Source organism: Oculina patagonica, chromosome 4, assembly GCF_052425735.1.
Source record: "Oculina patagonica isolate OP01 chromosome 4, crgOcupat, whole genome shotgun sequence".
NCBI classification, from domain to species: domain Eukaryota; kingdom Metazoa; phylum Cnidaria; class Anthozoa; order Scleractinia; family Oculinidae; genus Oculina; species Oculina patagonica.
The window spans coordinates 37,675,197-37,693,823 of NC_135761.1; the positions used below are offsets into that span (position 1 = coordinate 37,675,197).

The window sequence follows — 18,627 nt, forward strand, 5'->3', positions numbered from 1 at the left end:
TCCTTCGCCAGCGAAAAGACGGTCTCCCATTTCGGAGGCGATAAAAAGGGGAAAATGTATGTTCTTTAGACAAGATTTCCGTTTGTTGGTCTAGTTTTTTCCGATTTAGGAACGTGAAACTGCGGACTTACAAGTTGTATATAAAATAATAAATGTGCAGTATTTATTTTGTCGCGAGCAACAAACGGCGCGTTTGCATGCTGGGATAGCGTCGCATTTCTGGTTATCACGGCAAAGCGTGGTATCTCATTAGGCCTTATTGTTGTCGGTATTACTGTTTTCTTTGTTCATATTTGATTGACAATCTCATAGGAGAGACTGATTGCCGACCTATTGTTTTCTCTTGACAGAAAAGACGGATTTGTGTTAGAAAAGGCTAATAGGGTAGGGGTTATGCATTTTTTACCTTCTTTGAAGTTTAACCTACATGCTTCAAACTAAAGAATGAAAGGCACTCCGAGTATGTTCGTTGAGTCTGAATATTCAGACAAAAACTTCCTTATTAATTCGACAAAACAACGCCTCCCTCGAATAAACACCGCACATTAGGCCAGAAATTAATAAACGCCGCCTTCGAATGAACACCGTTTTTATTCCAATATAAGAGTTAAAAAGCAACTGCAGTTTTAATCAGGTTTTTAGCAAGCCTCGACAAAAAAAAAATTCTTGATTGTAACAATGTTTTAAGATATTGAAAATAACTTTTTAGACAATCACAAAAAACGTTTTCTTTTTTAAAAATTCGAATGTATTGCTCATCACGAAATCACGCCGCGCTCGAATCAAGAAAAATTTTATAAACGTCGCGCCGTTTAATCGAATAAAATACGTTATTAAAAGTTGGAAAAGTTATACTTCGGTATGAGATAGTACTAGAACCATAGAATTGTCTTATTCGGCGGAATGTCATAATGACGGAAAGTCTCTCAATTGCTGGCGGTCCTTGCGGTTAACTTTCCTTTTGTTTGTTAAGGCAATATACTACCACCATTCCGTCATTCTGCCGGATAGGGTCACCCGAACTACTATACCGTTATTAGACATACTCATACAAAGCAGGTCTTGGGTTGATAACAAAGCGAACCGAAAAGAAAAAAAGGTATACCGCTGAGGAGAAAAAGCAACGTTTTTTTGCTAGATTTCAGTCCATTGTCGAGAGAAGGTGCTAGGCGTTTGATATTAATATAAAATGCGCCTTTGTATAGGACAGGACTTGTCTTTCTTTACTTATGACCGTGTAGTAAAAAAAAAATCCTATAGTTCTCGTTACATGGTGAACATCGAATTCTCGTTAACCTGCTTAAAACTTTGACATTTTATTTTCCAAAGAATCAAGACTCTGTAGAGCGGTTCTGTAAGGAAATGGTAAAGGTCGGTAAAGGACTCCTTTGACGTAAACTTTTACATCGGATCGGTTGGTGTATACGTGTCGTCCGATAAAAGCAACAGGCTTAGTCAGTAGAAACAATACTCTCTTCCCAGTAAAGACCAATTAGAGCTAGTTGGTCAAAAGAAAATCCCTTCGCTAGGTGAAATCTCTAAGAATAGGATCAGTCTAAACTTCTTTTTTATATGGACTCTTATCCGTCATTATGTTGTTGATAACAGGGCCAAACTTCGTATATTGAAATTTTGGAGACCGCTTTTGAAGTGAAACAAAAACGAAACCTCGCCGGGACGGCTTAGAGGAAGGCCGCTATATATAAATGGTTTTATTTACATTTCAGAAATTTGGCCCGAAAATTTGAATTGATTTTTGTCCGCGAGCATCAGTTATCTTTCCCGATAAGCGAAGAGTTTGTTCGACAAAAACTGGCGATCTGCGAGGATTATTAACTAACAAGACTTTTGTAGCACACAGAAAATGGCAAAAGTAACTCAATTATATTTTTCGTTTTAATTACAAGTGAAATCATGGCCAGTACTTGTGACGCGTGCTTGGGCTGCCTGTGCTTCAAATGAATCCAGACACGCCAAAATCAGGCAACGTTTGGGTAAATTTTGCGCCTTTTTTCCGCGTTTCGTTTTCGTTAAATGAATCGTTTCAAACACGCGAAAATCCGCGCAGCGGTTAGGATATTTTTTTTACAAAGAAAAGGCCGACTGGTCGGATTTAACCCGCAGAACAGGCGGTTTATTTTGCGGGTCGCACAAAATAAACACCGCCTGTCCAGGGCCCAGTTGTTCAAAGGGTGGATAAGGCTATCCACCGGATAAATCCCTATCCAATGGATAAGTATTAACAAAACGTACTGGGTTATCCACTGGATATAGAGATTACTTCATGGAAAATGCACGCGTACGATTTTTATTCACGAGTTGAGTAGTGTCAGAAAACGAACGAGTGAGCGTAGTTTTCTGATACAACTCTACGAGTGAATAAAAATCGTACAAAGCATTTTCCATGCTGTAATATGTTTATTTCATAGGTACTGAGATTTTCTTTTCCGTGCTACTTAGTAGACAAATTTATTTGCACAAATAAATGACACTGTAAAACCATTCAAGTGCTCAACAACTGAGTAAATCAAAGATCTGCAGCATCTAAAATTTTTAAGTTGAGTCAATTGTCTGGTAATAAAGGAAGCCATGCCAACAACAAAGTTAAGTCAAGAAGATAAATCACAATATTATTTCAGTCAATTTATTTTCCGTCGGTCGCAAACATTTTCGGCGGTACGGTTCTGACATCGCTGCAGTCTGATCCCGTTCTAGTTTTTGTTTGTCTTTCATTGAACTCCAAGTACTCGACTCCGCTTGCCGTTTTCAGTAGCTTACTCCCCAGCACATATCACGATGTTTTTGGCACCCACGGAGTCCGAAGTGAAGAGTGTTGTTTAGCCAGAGCGTGTTTAGAAGTGCCTCGGGACTGGCATACCGAGCAAACCCTTCTCGCACAATATTTTCAACTCTTCGCTTGTCAAAGCTACCGACGCTTTCGGTTTATTTCCTTTTCTTTGCTTTTTTAGCTGCTTTTGTTTAGACTGGAGAACTTTCCTGGTTTTCTCAAACACCAATTCGTTGATTATGCGAACAGAATAGCTCTTTTTCTTCAGATTTCTTTAGAAGCTAGCCACTAAACTTCGAAGAGAAGTCGGCTCGTATTAATTTCCATCTTTGGTGCGGACGGCAATGATGAATTGGCTGATGTATTCATTCAGCTCAACAGCCGGAATATCTTCTATTTTTCTGTCTTCGTTCTTCGTTATCAAAAATCTTTCAAGCAGTTTTACATCTCGTTCAGTTTTTTTAGCGTTTTTTTCGTTTTCCTGTTCTAAAATGAATTCTTCAACTGAAGAAACAGAAGCAAACCTTCCCTCGGCCATTTTTCAAAGCGCAATTTTTCTTGTCGGCAACGGCTGTGGGATGACGTTTCCTTCAATACGTTCATTCATCACCAGTGAAAATTCGTCGTTCGCGTTGCTAATTGGACGAACGATATTTTTTCACAGTGAAATTTTGTCGTTCGTGCTCCTGATTGGCTAAGCTTTGAATCAGTTAGCCTGCGTGGCCGGCGTTCAAAGGGGAAGGAGAAAGGGAGTTTGAGCGAGAAGCGCGTGACAGCCAGACGTAAAACAGAGGGCAAGCAGATGACAAGTACTTTAGGGGCGGTATGAAAAAAACAATAGCGTCAGGGCAGGCGTTCCCCTTCCCCCCTTCTCCGATCGCGCTTCGCGCTCTTTCCTCGCACCCCGCGCTTCGCGTTCGAACTCCCCTTCTCCTTCCCCTTTGAACGCCGGCCACGTAGGCTATGAATCAGTACGATTTTTACTCCCTACGATTTTCATGAGTAAATCTCAGTACCTATTCTCACTGAATAATTAATTAACGCATCATGAAACAACTATTTAAATACTCCGCGGTCCCTAGGGATGCATTGCTGCATTGCGGGCTCTCCGTATAAGTAGAATAGACCGCGTGGCTTTGATTTCACTGTGTCACAGCGACCGCCGAGCTAGACGACGGATCAAGGTTCGCTTGTCTTTTTAGTTTGTCAACCAACACCAGCTCGTCTTTCGTTCCTTTCAATGGCGGAACCGGCGGGAGAACTACCTCCTTTGGCGGCAGAACCACCCGCAATTTCTGAACCGGCAGCAGAACCTGTGGCAGAGCCTGTACTTGAACCGGTTGCTCAACCGGCGGCGCCTAATCAGGTAACATTCAGTTTTTAGTGCGTTTCTTTCGTCTATGGCTTTGGCTACTCGTTTGTAGGACGCGTTTTCATATCGTTTCTACAGCATTTTTTGGGTTGTTTGTTTTCCTAGTTTCGCTAACACTTTGCTTAGCATGTTTTCATGTTGCACGTGTCCCTGGGGCTTTTGTCGGCGTTTTTTTAGTATTTTGCTTACTCGGTTCGTTCCAGCTTGTTTCCCAGGCGTTTTGGTTCGTCTCTTTCTTGTTATCTACTCTATAGTTGCCGGTTCTGCTCCGGGACCTCTTGTTTCGTTTTATAGGGATTTTTTATAGCGTCCTTGGTCTTGTTTTTGTCTTTAACAAATATTTTTGTATAAACGGTCCGGGACCGTTCGGCTCCGGGAGCCGGTGTTGTTTTTTTAACGATATATTTATTGTGTTCGGCTCCGGGAGCCGGCGTTTGTTTTGAACGAAGTAGTCACTTGTAAACGGGGGACGTTGTTTGGTCCGGGAGCCGGTGATGTTTTGTACGAAATATTTATTGTGTAATCGGTCCGGGACCGTTCGGCTCCGGGAGCCGGTGTTGTTTTGAACGGGATGTTTATTGTGTAAACGGTCCGGGACCGTTCGGCTCCGGGAGCCGGTGTTGCTTTAACGAGATAGTTATTTGTGTAAACGGTCCGGGACCGTTCGGCTCCGGGAGCCGGTGTTTTGTTTTGAACGAAATAGTCACTTGTAAACGGTCCGGGACCGTTGTTTGGCTCCGGGAGCCGGTGATGTTTTGAATGAAATATTTATTGTGTAAACGGTCCGGGACCGTTCGGCTCCGGGAGCCGCTGTTGTTTTAACGAGATATTTTATTTTGTGTAAACGGTCTGGGACCGTTCGGCTCCGGGAGCCGGTGTTTGTTTTGAACGAAATAGTCACCTGTAAACGGTCCGGGACCGTTGTTTGGCTCCGGGAGCCGGTGATGTTTTGAATGAAATATTTATTGTGTAAACGGTCCGGGACCGTTCGGCTCCGGGAGCCGCTGTTGTTTTAACGAGATATTTTATTTTGTGTAAACGGTCTGGGACCGTTCGGCTCCGGGAGCCGGTGTTTGTTTTGAACGAAATAGTCACTTGTAAACGGTCCGGGACCGTTGTTTGGCTCCGGGAGCCGGTGATGTTTTGAACGAAATATTTATTGTGTAAACGGTCCGGGACCGTTCGGCTCCGGGAGCCGCTGTTGTTTTAACGAGATATTTTATTTTGTGTAAACGGTCTGGGACCGTTCGGCTCCGGGAGCCGGTGTTTGTTTTGAACGAAATAGTCACTTGTAAACGGTCCGGGACCGTTGTTCGGCTCCGGGAGCCGGTGTTTGTTTTGAACGAAATATTTTATTGTGTAAACGGTCTGGGACCGTTCGGCTCCGGGAGCCGGTGTTTGTTTTGAACGAAATAGTCACTTGTAAACGGTCCGGGACCGTTGTTTGGCTCCGGGAGCCGGTGATGTTTTGAACGAAATATTTATTGTGTAAACGGTCCGGGACCGTTCGGCTCCGGGAGCCGCTGTTTGTTTTGAACGAGATATTTTATTTTGTGTAAACGGTCTGGGACCGTTCGGCTCCGGGAGCCGGGGTTTTGTTTTGAACGAAATAGTCACTCAACGAGTTATTTATTGTGTAAACGGTCCGGGTCCGTTAGGCTCCGGAAGCCGGTGTCGTTTTTGAACAAGATATTTATTGTGTAAACGGTCCGGGACCGTTTGTTTGGCTCTGGCAGCCGGGGTTGTTTATTGGGAGTCAGTTTTGTTTTTAAGCAAAATAATTATTGTGTATACGGTTCGGGTCCGTTTCGGCTCTGGGAGCCCGGCGGTTTTTGGTTTCAGGGTACGTACGGGATATTGGGCATACAATCCGGAAACTTTTCTGGCTCCGGGAGCCGGATTTCCTGCTTTGGAGCGAGCAGGGAACTGCTATAGATGTGGCCAACCCGGGCATTTTTGCCAGGGACTGTGGCCGCGGACGAGGACGCGGAAACTCAAGGCGTTAGCGACTATTGTCAGGGCGTGGAGTACGATTTTTGTACCTTTCCTGTGCTTCTGATTTCTATGTCATATTTATCTATGGTTTAGCTCGTTTTTTCCTTGCGTAAGGAGTCAAAAACGTTTGCCTTTATCGATCACTTGTATTTTCTTTTTGGTTAATAAAGAATGTTCTCTAGTTTATTTGCGTTTTAATCCTTTTGGTTTTTTACCTCATTTCTTCGTTGACCCTGGGGGGCCTTCTCAGTGCCTTTATTCTGGTCTATGATCAGAGCTGGGGTCAACGAAGGATAAGGGGTTTCCCCTGTTTTTTGTTTTCGAGTTTCTTATTTTTGGTTTTCGTTCGACGTGTTTTTTCCAGGACTTCGCGGTTGCCCTGCAGGAAGTCCTTTCCCGCCCGAAGCCTGGCATCGTATGGTGTATATAAACGGGGAACCCTTATCCTTCGTTGGCCCCACTGTATCAGCAGAGCTTGTCAGCAAAGACCCATCCCTTGCAAACTTGGCGCACTTACGTTTCAGACATCCAGATTACTTTCAGGCAGGAAGTTTGCATGATCATGTTGATTTCTGGGAACACCTCATCTCTTCAACTGGTTACGTTTGTCCTCAAGTTAATTTGTTGCAGATAATCCGAGAGGGAGTGAGGGTTCATGATTTCTTCCGTCATTTCAAGGGGAATTTTAAAGGTAGACATTATGACTCTGCTGTCCCGCCAATTTCCAGTTTTCCGAACTCTTCTTGTTGCCATCAGCATACCGATTTCATTGATACAACAGTTTTTGGCTTGGGTGTCTCAGGGTGTCATCAAAGTCTACGGCAAGGTTGGCGTATGCTCTCCCCCGCATTTAGTCCTTCCTTTGACAGTCGAACCATCAAAACCACGTCTTAGCCACGACGAACGTTTTCTAAATTTATGGGTTCGGGATCTTCCATTCAAATTAGATCACCTCCCGGATCTGCCTCGTTATGTCTTCCCAGGGCATTTCCAGACAACTTTTGATGATAAGAATGGATACCAGCACCTTAAGATTCACCCGGACTCCCAGGAATTTTTCAGTTTTTCCTGGAGAGGCTATTATTTTTCTTTCTGTACCTTGCCGTTCGGATGGAAAGCAAGTGCCTTTTTATACCATAACACAGGCCTTGTCGTCACTAGTGCCGCTCGATCTTTGGGCGTTCCCCTATCGCAGTACATTGATGACAGACATGTCGGCCAGTTGTTCCTTTCCGGTCTTGTGGATTGCCAGCCTAGTCGCCAACTCGCCCAAGCAGCAGCCTTTATCCTGTTGTTCCTTCTCATTTCAGCAGGATATTTTGTTAACCTTGCTAAGAGTTCCCCAGAACCGTCCACTTTTGTTAGATTCCTGGGTTTTATCTCCGATTCTATAGTGCAAGCCTTTTTTATCCCGCCGGATAAAAAGGAGAAATTTAGAGCGCTGCGCGAAGAACTCTTGGGATCCTCTTGTGCGCCCGTAAAGAGCTTGCAACGCTTCGCAGGGAAAGCACTATCCTTTAGTCTTGCAATTCCGGCTTGCAGGCTGTATGTACGAGAAGTGTTCAAAGCAATTGCCGTCGTTGCCAAGAATTCTAAGATTTCTGTCCCAATTCAGGGACCTTTGCGACAGGAACTCCAAGAATGGACTTTTCTGGATAACTGGTCGGGACACTTGCCTTGGCGATCGGAGCATCATCTCTCTGTCACAATGTTCAGCGACGCCTCTCAGAGGGCCTGGGGGGCAGTATTAGTAAAAGATGGTCTGAGTCAGCAAATACGAGATTACTGGACCGACCTTGAAGACGATATCAATGTCCTTGAAGCTAGGGCTTTATGCAACGCTTTAAGCTCCCTTTTCCCTTCTATCAAAAACACAAGGATCGACGTATGGACGGATAACATGACGCTCCGAGCGGCTTGGGAAAATGGCGGTTGTAGAAGTTCCCTGGTCAACCAGGAGATAAAAAGATAGAAGAAATGTCTCGAGCTGGAAATTTTGCTCTACACTTGAAGTATATCCCATCGAGTAAAACATTGCTGACGCGCCCTCCCGTTCTCTGTCTGATATTGATTGTTCTCTGTCTGAGAAGGCGTGGGCCCGTGTTCAAGCGATGTTTGGGCCACACACGTTTGATTTGATGTCTTTAGACAGTAATTGTCGCAGAGAGAGGGATGGAAGCTTGTTGCCTCATTACTCGCCTTGGCCAACCCCGTTTTCTTCAGGAGTTAACGTTTTCTCTCAACCGGTACCAGTGGAACATAGTGTATATGTTTTTCCTCCTTTCGTCCTCGTGGGACCGTTGTTGCGATACCTTTTTTGATCAACATCAGCGTTTCGCTTTTACCATTATTGTCCCTCGTCTACACCCGCATCGTTATTGGTGGGCTTTACTCCAGGCCATAGCAGTGGATTCCTTTCTTCTTGGAAGGAAAGGTGATCCGGCTATATTGCTTTTCCCTTCTCGCTCCTCCCCAGAATTCATTGCTAGGCCCTTACCATGGGATCTGTGGGTTTTTCGTTGCATCTGCTCCTGGTAAGCTGTGTATTTGTGCTTGTCTATATAGATCGAACGCTCTTGGAAACCTGCTTTCAGATGTTCCGCCTGCTGTTACCCGAACGACAGTGATGCTAATTTTTGCCAAGCCTGTGGTAATCCCACGTCGCGTGAACCAACACAAGGAGCCCGTCCTAATGTAGACATGCCTCTGATTAACAAGCGTTTCGCAGAATTCCGAGAGTCGTTTAGAAACAGACCTTATGAACGACAGAAGGATTCTTTGGAAATTCAGCTATCAAGTTTCTTACGCTCTTTGGTACCTCCAAAGAAGGTCTCTGCTGCGTCCGCTGAAGATATCGTAAAGTTTTTGGTTAGCAAGGATACTGCGGGAAAACAAAAAATCCATGTTCGCTCATGCTCCAGGAAGACCTGTGATTGCCCTAAGCGTCTGGCCGCTGGAACTGTCGATTCATATATAGGGAAGCTTAGAGCGATTTTCAATAAGTTAGGCCGTACAGGGTTTTCTAACCCGCTGGCACATCCTTGTGTAAAAGAATATCTCAAGTTTGTAAGAGAGGAGCAAGCCCAGCAACCTTTGCAACCTCGCCAAGCTGTTCCTTTGTTCTATGACAAATTCACCCGCTTGATTACCTATCTCCGTGGGCTTATTGTTGAAGGTTCTGAGCTTTCTCCTCTCAATAAATACCTTTTGGTCAGAGATGTAACTTTCTTTGTCGTTGACTTTTACACGGGCGATAGAGCATCCGATCTGGGGCGTTTAAAGGCAGATCAGCTTTTCCGCCTTAAGGACAGGGAGGGGTTTCTTCTTAACTTTACATTCAGCAAAACGAGGCGCGCGGGTCAACTACGCCCTTTTGCTTTGTTACGTATTCCAAATGTACCCGCCTGCCCGGTTTTTTGGCTTAACTATTATATCGCAGCTTGTGGGTCGTTGGGTGTCCCTCTTCTCGGTGAGTATTTCTTTAGATCTTCGGAACATAAGAAATTTATATCACATCGCCCGTTTGGAGGGTCAGCGGTATCTGCACGACTTCACAAGTATCTTAAGGCCGCGGGCATCGATGACGGTGAGACCCCTCACAGCTTCCGGGTAGGGATTTCTTACACCCTCAAAGGCTTGGGTTGTACTCCAGAGCAGATTGCCCAGTACGTGGGTTGGCGAAGCACAGAAATGGCCCTGTATTACACGCGCCATTCTAATGTTTCCACTTCGTTACAGTTGCTAGAACGGGTAACATTTAACCTTACTTCAAAGGGCTCTCAGCCTGCTCCGGACCTCTCTGACCAGGGAAATTTGCAAAGAATTTTGTAAGGTTAAACTGTAGCATTCCTTGACTTAGAGTTTTTTCTCGCCAGTGCGCTTTATTTTGTTATTTTCTGTTTTGTTCATTCATTGTTAGTTAATAAATCTTTAAGTTTTGGAGTGTTGGGTGTTGAGTATTGAGTATTGGGTGTTTTTAGTATTTGGGTATTGAAGGTTATGAAGTCGATGTACGTTTCAGGGAAGCCGGAGGCCTGGGTTATAGCAGACTGCCTCAGGGAATTACAAGGAGCGGATCTCTCTCCCATAACTTAGTTTCTTGATGTGTTAAGTAGTAGACAGTGAGGATATAATACTATTCTCACTGAATAATTAATTAACGCATCATGAAACAACTATTTAAATACTCCGCGGTCCCTAGGGATGCATTGCTGCATTGCGGGCTCTCCGTATAAGTAGAATAGACCGCGTGGCTTTGATTTCACTGTGTCACAGCGACCGCCGAGCTAGACGACGGATCAAGGTTCGCCCCACCCTCCTCCCCTGGTGTTGGTTGACAACTCCTCACGTCCCTATGGCCATCCTCGCTGTCTACCTCTTTACACAACAATCCGCGGATCTCTCTCCCATAACTTAGTTTCTTGATGTGTTAAGTAGTAGACAGTGAGGATATAATACTATGAAATAAAGTGACTTATCCGGTAGATAGCATTATCCAAACTACTGGGGCCTGCAGGCTATCGCCATTCATACATGTCACACGCGCCGATTCGTTTTTCCACTGATCATGGCCGCCAATCGGCAAGATAATGTCAACAAATCGTAGCGTGGCAATTTAGGGGGGGGGGGGGGGTGTTTTCATGAAGCTATACGAATACTCGTGAAAGTTGGTTAATGCTGTATAGAAATACTCGTCGCACAGCCGCGAGTTTCGTATGCCTCAGTGCGCGATTCACTTAGAAACCCATTAAGGGACCTGAGCAGTTTAATTTTCCGAAACATATCTTTCATGGGGCGCTTTCCATTCGACCAAAAATTCCGGAAATTTCGGAACAAGGACGAAAGGTACAGACATTTGCTCGGAAAGTTTCCAGAAAATCCGGAAAGTCTCGACTTTCCGAAATGCGAACCATTCAACCAAAAACCTCGCAAATTCTAGAAGCAAAATCAAATGCCGGAACTGAAATTTCCCGGAAATTGTTTTCGAAAATTTGGGTCTACCTTGCGAGGTTGTCCTCTTTTCCGGAAATTTTGGAAAAAGCTACCACTTTACACTCACCCTGAGTTCCTTCGGCAGAAAATGTAGCAATTTGTGCAGCTAAAAGCAGCTACATGTGTTAAGGAAGCATTCTTGAAACTCCAAATAAAAATTTTTGGTGAACTCGGTTGTTTTCCGTTGTTGTTTTGCAGGCGGCAGCAAAGAAATGTACCAATATTTATAACGTGCGTGCACATGGTGCAGGCTACGCCATTGTTTTGCTCATTAAACTTTTTGGGTTAGCGACGTTTTCGTTGCTTGTAGTGTGCCTTTTTTTCCTTGTAGTGTGCGTTTTTTTGCGAAAATTAAGTCCCGCGAAAATAAGTAACAATAAGGTATATACTTTAAGGAGTTTATTGTAAACAGTTATCGTAATTATTGTAACATGTATTGTCGCTTAAGTTTAATACTGTCAGTAGTGTATTCAAATACTCGTTGTTGCAAAAAATTAAATAAATTACCAAAAATCCCTAGACACTTATTCAACTTTTCCACGCCCCTGAATACAGAGTCGACGTTCCTGGCCCAAAATATGCCCTCGACCCTTAAATAATTCTAATAACTCATTTCAACTAGCAGAAAACGCAAAAGACGCGGTTGGTTCATATTACCAAGACCTTGGCACCACACACTTTTAAAACAAGAAAGTGTACCATTTGCAGTAAAAAAACTGATAGGAACGGAACGGTCCCAGGGGTCAGAATTTTCATTGCAAGCGGTTTGGCTTCTTCAGAGCGTTTACAATTTGGAGAACAGGTCGAAATGAAACGGTCCTTATGGTATTGCTGAATTCTTGTGAGTCTTGTGAGGTGTGGGGCGAATATTGGAACGGAAAAAGCTGAAAATCTCCGACGATTTCATCTTTTCTGGGAACTTTATTTTTTTTTCGCCTTTTTGAGTTATTTTTTCAAAATAGCTCTTAGTCGTCGTGTCCTTGTAATCAGTCAGTGGGTCAGTGAAGTATGTGTGTTTGTCACACCAATCAGATTTCAGGTACTATCAGAACCAATCAAATTGCAGTTTATAAAGGCGAAGTAATCTGACGAAATTATGTGTCACAGCGTGTCGCAGTTCGTTTTCGTTGAAATATTTCAGCTTTCAGTGAGTTGTGAATTATCATGGATTTGAAACGTATTTTGTGAGCTTCGATACAAAGTTCCCAACTTCGGTCCGAAATTAATAAAACCTTCTAAAATTATGTTATCAAAAAGGGCTTTGCTACGCTAAACTGTTGGAAACAAATGTCATAAAAATAAAAAACTTTTATGTTCAGCGAACCGTAGACATGTTGTCTCGAACAAATTAGTCTGTCGCGTCGCGTCGGCTTCGATTAAAATCAATAAACCATCCAGTTTCATCCGGTTTACAAACGCAAAAGACTTGAAATTGAAGCTATAAAGATACTATACTATATTGTACTTACAGCCTGTGTCCACGATCATTTTGGTCCTTTGGCCATTTAGTTTGACTGTAATTGAGCTGTCGGTATTGTTGAATGACAGTACTGGCTTGTTCTCATCATCACCACAACTTTCGTCATTTTACATCATGCAGTACTTTCACAATGTTTTACAGTATCAGTAGAATAACAAGCGATCACAGCGATGTTGCTAAGGTGATCAATGCCTCACTGACACACATATTTTACAAACTTGTGATCAAGTGTCACAACAGAGTTCCAAATTTGCCTCAGAAGACTTGATCCTCTGTACACATTCCTTGGTAACGTCTGTTTCACAGATGCACAGGTATCTTTAGTTGGAAAGGTTTTCAACAATCAACATCACTGTATCGTCGTTGACGAGGGAGAACGGGATGAGACGGCTTGTAAGCCTGGGATTGGTGTGGACAATTCGTGAAACGTCTTCTCTGTCCAAGAAATAGCCTTTCTGGCAGTCCAGTGTTTGTGGGTCTGGCATCTCTCTGCGATTTTCATTACGACCCTTGTTCCCAAAGCAGTTATACCCCTTGGAGGGGCGGAAAAATGTTTGAGTAGCTTAAGATTGACGATTTTTGTCAAACATTTGGACAATTTTATGTGGGTTCTCGCCAAATTTAGCTCAATCAGCTCATCCTTGCATGAGTCAAGAATTCTTACTAGGATGCCATTGTTGATAGCAGTGCCAGTTTAAGTTTAATGATGGAATCTGCTAAGTTCCATACTCAACAAACACAAGCCTGTTGAGTTATAACAATTGAAAAAGTCCACTTCAACTACTTGCTTGGCAGCGGACATCAAGGGTTCCAGCTTGTGATCAGCGCGGTTAAAGGAAACCTGAATTGGACGTAGGGACGCTGACGGTTGCCTTTATGAAACGAAGAAACTTTTCCAGTACCATCTAGTCTATGTTTCCTATGAAATCTTTCAAGTAATATAAAGCCACCTCTTCTTCTGGCTATAGATCACTTTCGGTATGGAGACGCTGCAAAAAAAAATTTAAAAAAATTGGAAATTTCTGTTTATTTGATCTTTAATTGTCCTTCCTGGACTTTTTCCTTCTTGATGTTGTCCTCTTATCCTTCTTTCTCTGTTTCTTTTTATCCTCTTTAGCTCCTTCCTTTCAACTTCTTCTGCTTTCAAACTTCATATTCTTCCTTTTTTTCTTCCTCATCTGTTGTTTCATCTTTCTCTCCATCTTGTTCCTTCGGTTCGTTCTTGTCTGCCTTATTTCTATTTTCCACTTATTCTCAGTCTATTCCTTCTTCTGCTTCTCTCTGTTCATTTTCAGTTTCTTTTAGTAGAAAATTTACTAATAGCAAAACTATGATGTATTATAATGTAGAATTTTAACTGTTTGCTGTAAGTTTTCGTTTAAAACTAAGTAATGCTTATTTGCTATTTGGCCTAGTCTGACATCACTACTGAGTCAATTTTTGATTGTCGCTCATTATATATGTATTAATTTAAAAGAGCACGTACTCGTAATGACCAATCTATTGTGCTTTGGCCAAATATAAAATAAGTAAAAAAAACTAAATTGGAGAATAAGTGATTCAACAAAATAAAATAGTTTTTCTTACATACTAGTGTTGATGAAAGGCCTTCATTGCAACTTGGTTAAAATAGGGAAGGGAAGTGTGCTGCTCCAAAACTGCTGTTACAAAACTCTTTTCGAGCAGCGCAGATACGAACCTCTGCAAAAGTTAGATTAATGATTGTTGGTACAGATCCTCCTGTAATCCTCAGGAAGCGTCTGAGTCTCCTCTCGCACCGGAGGGTTTCTACAAGTCGATTCTCCTCTGTAATGGTTAAGATTGAATGCGTGACCACCAACAATTTTTCTGTTAAAAGCTTCTTTATGAATACAATATTGATGTAAATTTTGATACAGTTATAATCGGTGATATTGAGCGTGCAATTGTTATAGGTATCACATGAGAGATGTAAAATCAACTATTCAGTTATTACCTTGATCACAGATATGTGGATCTTCATCCATTATCTTCAATAATGAGCGACTCGTGCAGTACTTTCACAATGTTTCACAAGATCAGTAGAGTAACAAGTGATCATAGCGATGTTGCAAGGTAATCAATGCCTCACTGACGTACATATTTTTTAAACTTGTGATCAAGCATCACAACAGAGTTCCAAATTTGCCTCTGAAGACTTGATCCTCTGTACATTCCTTGGTAACATTTGTTTGGCAGATGCACAGGTATGTTAAGTTACAAAGGTTTTCAACAATGGACATCACTGTATCGTTGTTCATGAAGGAGAATGTTCTCATCATCACCACAACTTTCGTCATTTTACATCATGCAGTACTTTCACAATGTTTTACAGTATCAGTAGAATAACAAGTGATCACAGCGATGTTGCAAGGTAATCAATGCCTCACTGACGTACATATTTTTTAAACTTGTGATCAAGCATCACAACAGAGTTCCAAATTTGCCTCTGAAGACTTGATCCTCTGTACATTCCTTGGTAACATTTGTTTGGCAGATGCACAGGTATGTTAAGTTACAAAGGTTTTCAACAATGGACATCACTGTATCGTTGTTGATGAAGGAGAATGGGATGAGAAGGCTTGTAAGCCTGGGATTGGCGTGGACAATTCATGAAACATCTTCGTCCAAGAAATAGCCTTTATGGCAGTCCAGTAATTGTGGGTCTGGCATCTCTCTGCGATTTCCACTACGGCCCTTGTTTCCGAAACAGTTACCGGTATATCCCTTGGAGGGGCGGAAAATTTTTGGATTGCCTAAGTTCCACGATCTTGGGCAAACGTTTGGACAATCCTATGCGGGTTCCCGCCAAATTTAGCTCAATCAGCTGATCCTTGAACAAGTCAAGAATTCTTACGACGATGCCATTGTTGAAAGCAACATGCACAAGCCTGTTAAGTTGTAGCAATTGAAAAAGTCCACTTCGTCTACTTGCTTAGCAGCAGACATCAAGGGTTCCAGCTGGTGATCTTTGAAGCTTCTGTTGTTGATGTTTACTTACTGGAGAAGCGAATGATCAAATGATAATTTCCTCCATTGCTTTGCAGAAGGAAGAAAAGCAAAAATTTGTAGAAGGATTTTGTTTGGAAGAATATCCATCTTTCTTTGATCAGGACTACTCGGATGACATTAATAATAATAATAATAATAATAATAATAATAATAATAATAATAATAATAATAATAATAAAAGATTTATATAGCGCCATATCCATGGCTCATGGCGCTTTACAGTAAAAATATTATTAAAAGAAAAATGAAAATTTACTTAGAAAATTTACATTAGTGATAAAAGGAAACACTAACAAATAAAATAGCTGAGCTGTAAAAATGGAAATAAAAACTAAGAATCATTAAAATCTTTGAATGAAAAACTAACTCATTAACTAGCTTAACTAATTAACTTAACTAAATGAGGCGTTATTACAAAGTGCGTGAAAGTCCTGTTGCAGTCCAAAAGGAATGTCCGTCATTTAAGTGTGGTAACATGCTACAACCCCTCTAAAAGAAGACGCGACGATAAGCGCTAATAAATGTGCATTACAAGTTGGAAAATTGAACAATATTAAGATATAACATAAAAACTAAAACAGAATCGGCAGCAAATATAAACAACCTTTTATCTCCCTTGTTATTGTTTAAACAGTCAATTAATTTTCTGTTCAAAAAATTTCTACAGTTACTTATGCAGTGAGAGAACTTGTTGGCTGTGAATTTCACTGGCCTCACTGTAGGGTGATGGTTTCAATCCATAAAATGCAGATTTGATGGCTGTGGCGAAGGGTAGCCTGCACTCACCTCTGAAAATCATGACTGCCACCCACAAGTACCCCGCAGACTGGACAGCTTGTCAACTGTCATATTTAAACTAATCAGTGCAAGGCACAAGTCAAAAATGCAACAGCAAGGAAATTACAATGATACATGCCAGGATACACTCGGAATCAGCAGTTTGTGCCAAGCTGTCACAGTATTTTCAAATAATTTAGCGCACAACACTCACTACTGTGTCCTGTCAAGTGTAATGGTGACAAATGATTGGGGCTAGAAGAGTAAATTCCCAAATTATTTTCAAATAATGCTGTCTAATGATGCTTCTTGGCCAAATGTTTAGGTTACAGCAATGTCGTCTTTTATGACCCTAGTTCAGGAGGATATCGGTGGTTGAGTTTTCCGCGAAGCTGGCTAGTGGTGATATTTGCCAGATTTATCTGTGTTCCCACCGCTTGATTGTAACTGTTCAATTGCACAGTCTCTACACATAATTTGCACCCAACCCCAAAACTGGGAAAAATTTTGTTTCACAAATCCTTCTATAACCCTCTGTCAAACTAAAAAAATTGTATGAGGGGTCGAAATGACAGCTTTCTGGAGCAAGCTTGTGACCTTAGAGCTTTATTGAAACGATATAAAATGATTTTTTTGAATGTTCGTTATTATGTCTACTATTGCTGAAAAGATCAAGAGGAATAAAAGATTTTTTTACTGACACTGAATGCAACAAGTTAACAGAGCTAACGCTATGATTTGTTCCAATTGGCTAATTTCAAACTTGACGACAGATTGTGCATTTTTAACTAAAATTCCAGATTAAAACTATCTAAATTCCAAAATTCCATACCCAATTGAACATATGGAGGATAAGTTTCGCAGAGAATATAGGAGACACTGACAGCTTTATAATTAGCAGCGAGAAATGAATGTTTCACTTAATGATCTGTGACCTTTGTGATTGGCCAGAGTGATCACAACAGAAACCAAATAGCTCTATATCAACATAATAAATATTTTTTTATCGATAAATATTTTTACCTTGGAACTGAGACCATGGTATGGTCTTTCCATTACCGACATCAAACGCTTTCCACACGGTCAGACATTCATTTCCATAATGGAAGTTATTTAAGGTGCTGACCCCTTCCAGTTTTCCCTGTACCGATATTGGTGGAGGTTGGTTCCTCAAGTTGACCAAGGTAACACTTACACCTCTGACACCACCGTGCGATAAAATTGCTCCTTTTAAATCATCTGCACTTACCACATCACGTCCATCGCCAATGTAGCGAAGAACATGTGCCTGGATGGTGGCCGCTTTTCTGTCGCACGGACCCTTACTGCCTTCCGGGTCACTGAAGTCCACTCTCTCAACTTTTATAGCTGTCGCTTCCTCCATGAGTTGACAAACAGCTAACATTGTGATACTATGGTAACATCCGGTGTTATCCTGTCGGAGAAAGGCGGATGATATTTCCAGGTGCTCTTTTTATCTCCTGCAGTGTGTGCCTTATTAGGTTGACTGCCACATCACTGTCTTGATTAAAATTCTCAAGTATGTGTACGTAGGCTGCAGCTTGTCTTCATGCCTACGCACAACAACACTGATGTGCCATGATATTCCTCTTTTGGCGAACCAATCAGCCTGGGTTTCCCTGTACTTTTGTGGAAGGAACTTCATAGCCCAGTCTTGTGTGATCAGGACTGATGTATCGTCCAAGCTTTCAAGAAGACTTGTTGTTGCCTTGTCCTGCTGAATTTACCTCAACTGATGAGCCTTCTATGAAACTGCGATGTCTTCATACAAAGTATCAAGTCTCAAATCTCCTTTTCTCAGGAGAACCAATTCCTCTTCTGTTTGCTGTCGCTTCACAGTTGTGTGTATTATACGTGCACACAATGGGGCAGAGATAATTCTTTCCAATGGTGTATTTTTCTCTCTGTAGAACAGAGTTCATGCACTCGTTCCCATTCTGGTCGTAGACACTTGGTGGGAAACCCAGGAAGGCCATTGAACAATTGCTGCCAGGGATCAATTTGCTTCATTGGTCCTGCCTTGTACTTTAAGAAATAAGATAGGAACTGTTGGCCTTGAGGATGATGACCCGTCCATGTATCTGTCAATGACTTCAACTTGTAATCAAATTCATCACCTCCTTTTGTGAACTGTGCTTTTATCCTTAAAAGCCATAAACAGGCAGCTTATCA

General features: G+C 42.0%; 1 protein-coding gene and 1 pseudogene across 1 annotated transcript; one reads left to right on the forward strand and one right to left on the reverse strand.

Moving 5' to 3' along the window:
• Window positions 1–2,644: 2,644 nt before the first annotated feature.
• Window positions 2,645–3,326, reverse strand: LOC144649167 (uncharacterized protein KIAA1958-like; annotated as a pseudogene).
• Window positions 3,327–6,855: 3,529 nt separating this feature from the next.
• LOC144648417 (uncharacterized) lies at window positions 6,856–8,127 on the forward strand. The gene has a single exon (XM_078507983.1). It carries the CDS (start codon window positions 6,856–6,858, stop codon window positions 8,125–8,127), a length of 1,272 nt encoding a protein of 423 aa, XP_078364109.1.
• Window positions 8,128–18,627: the final 10,500 nt, after the last annotated feature.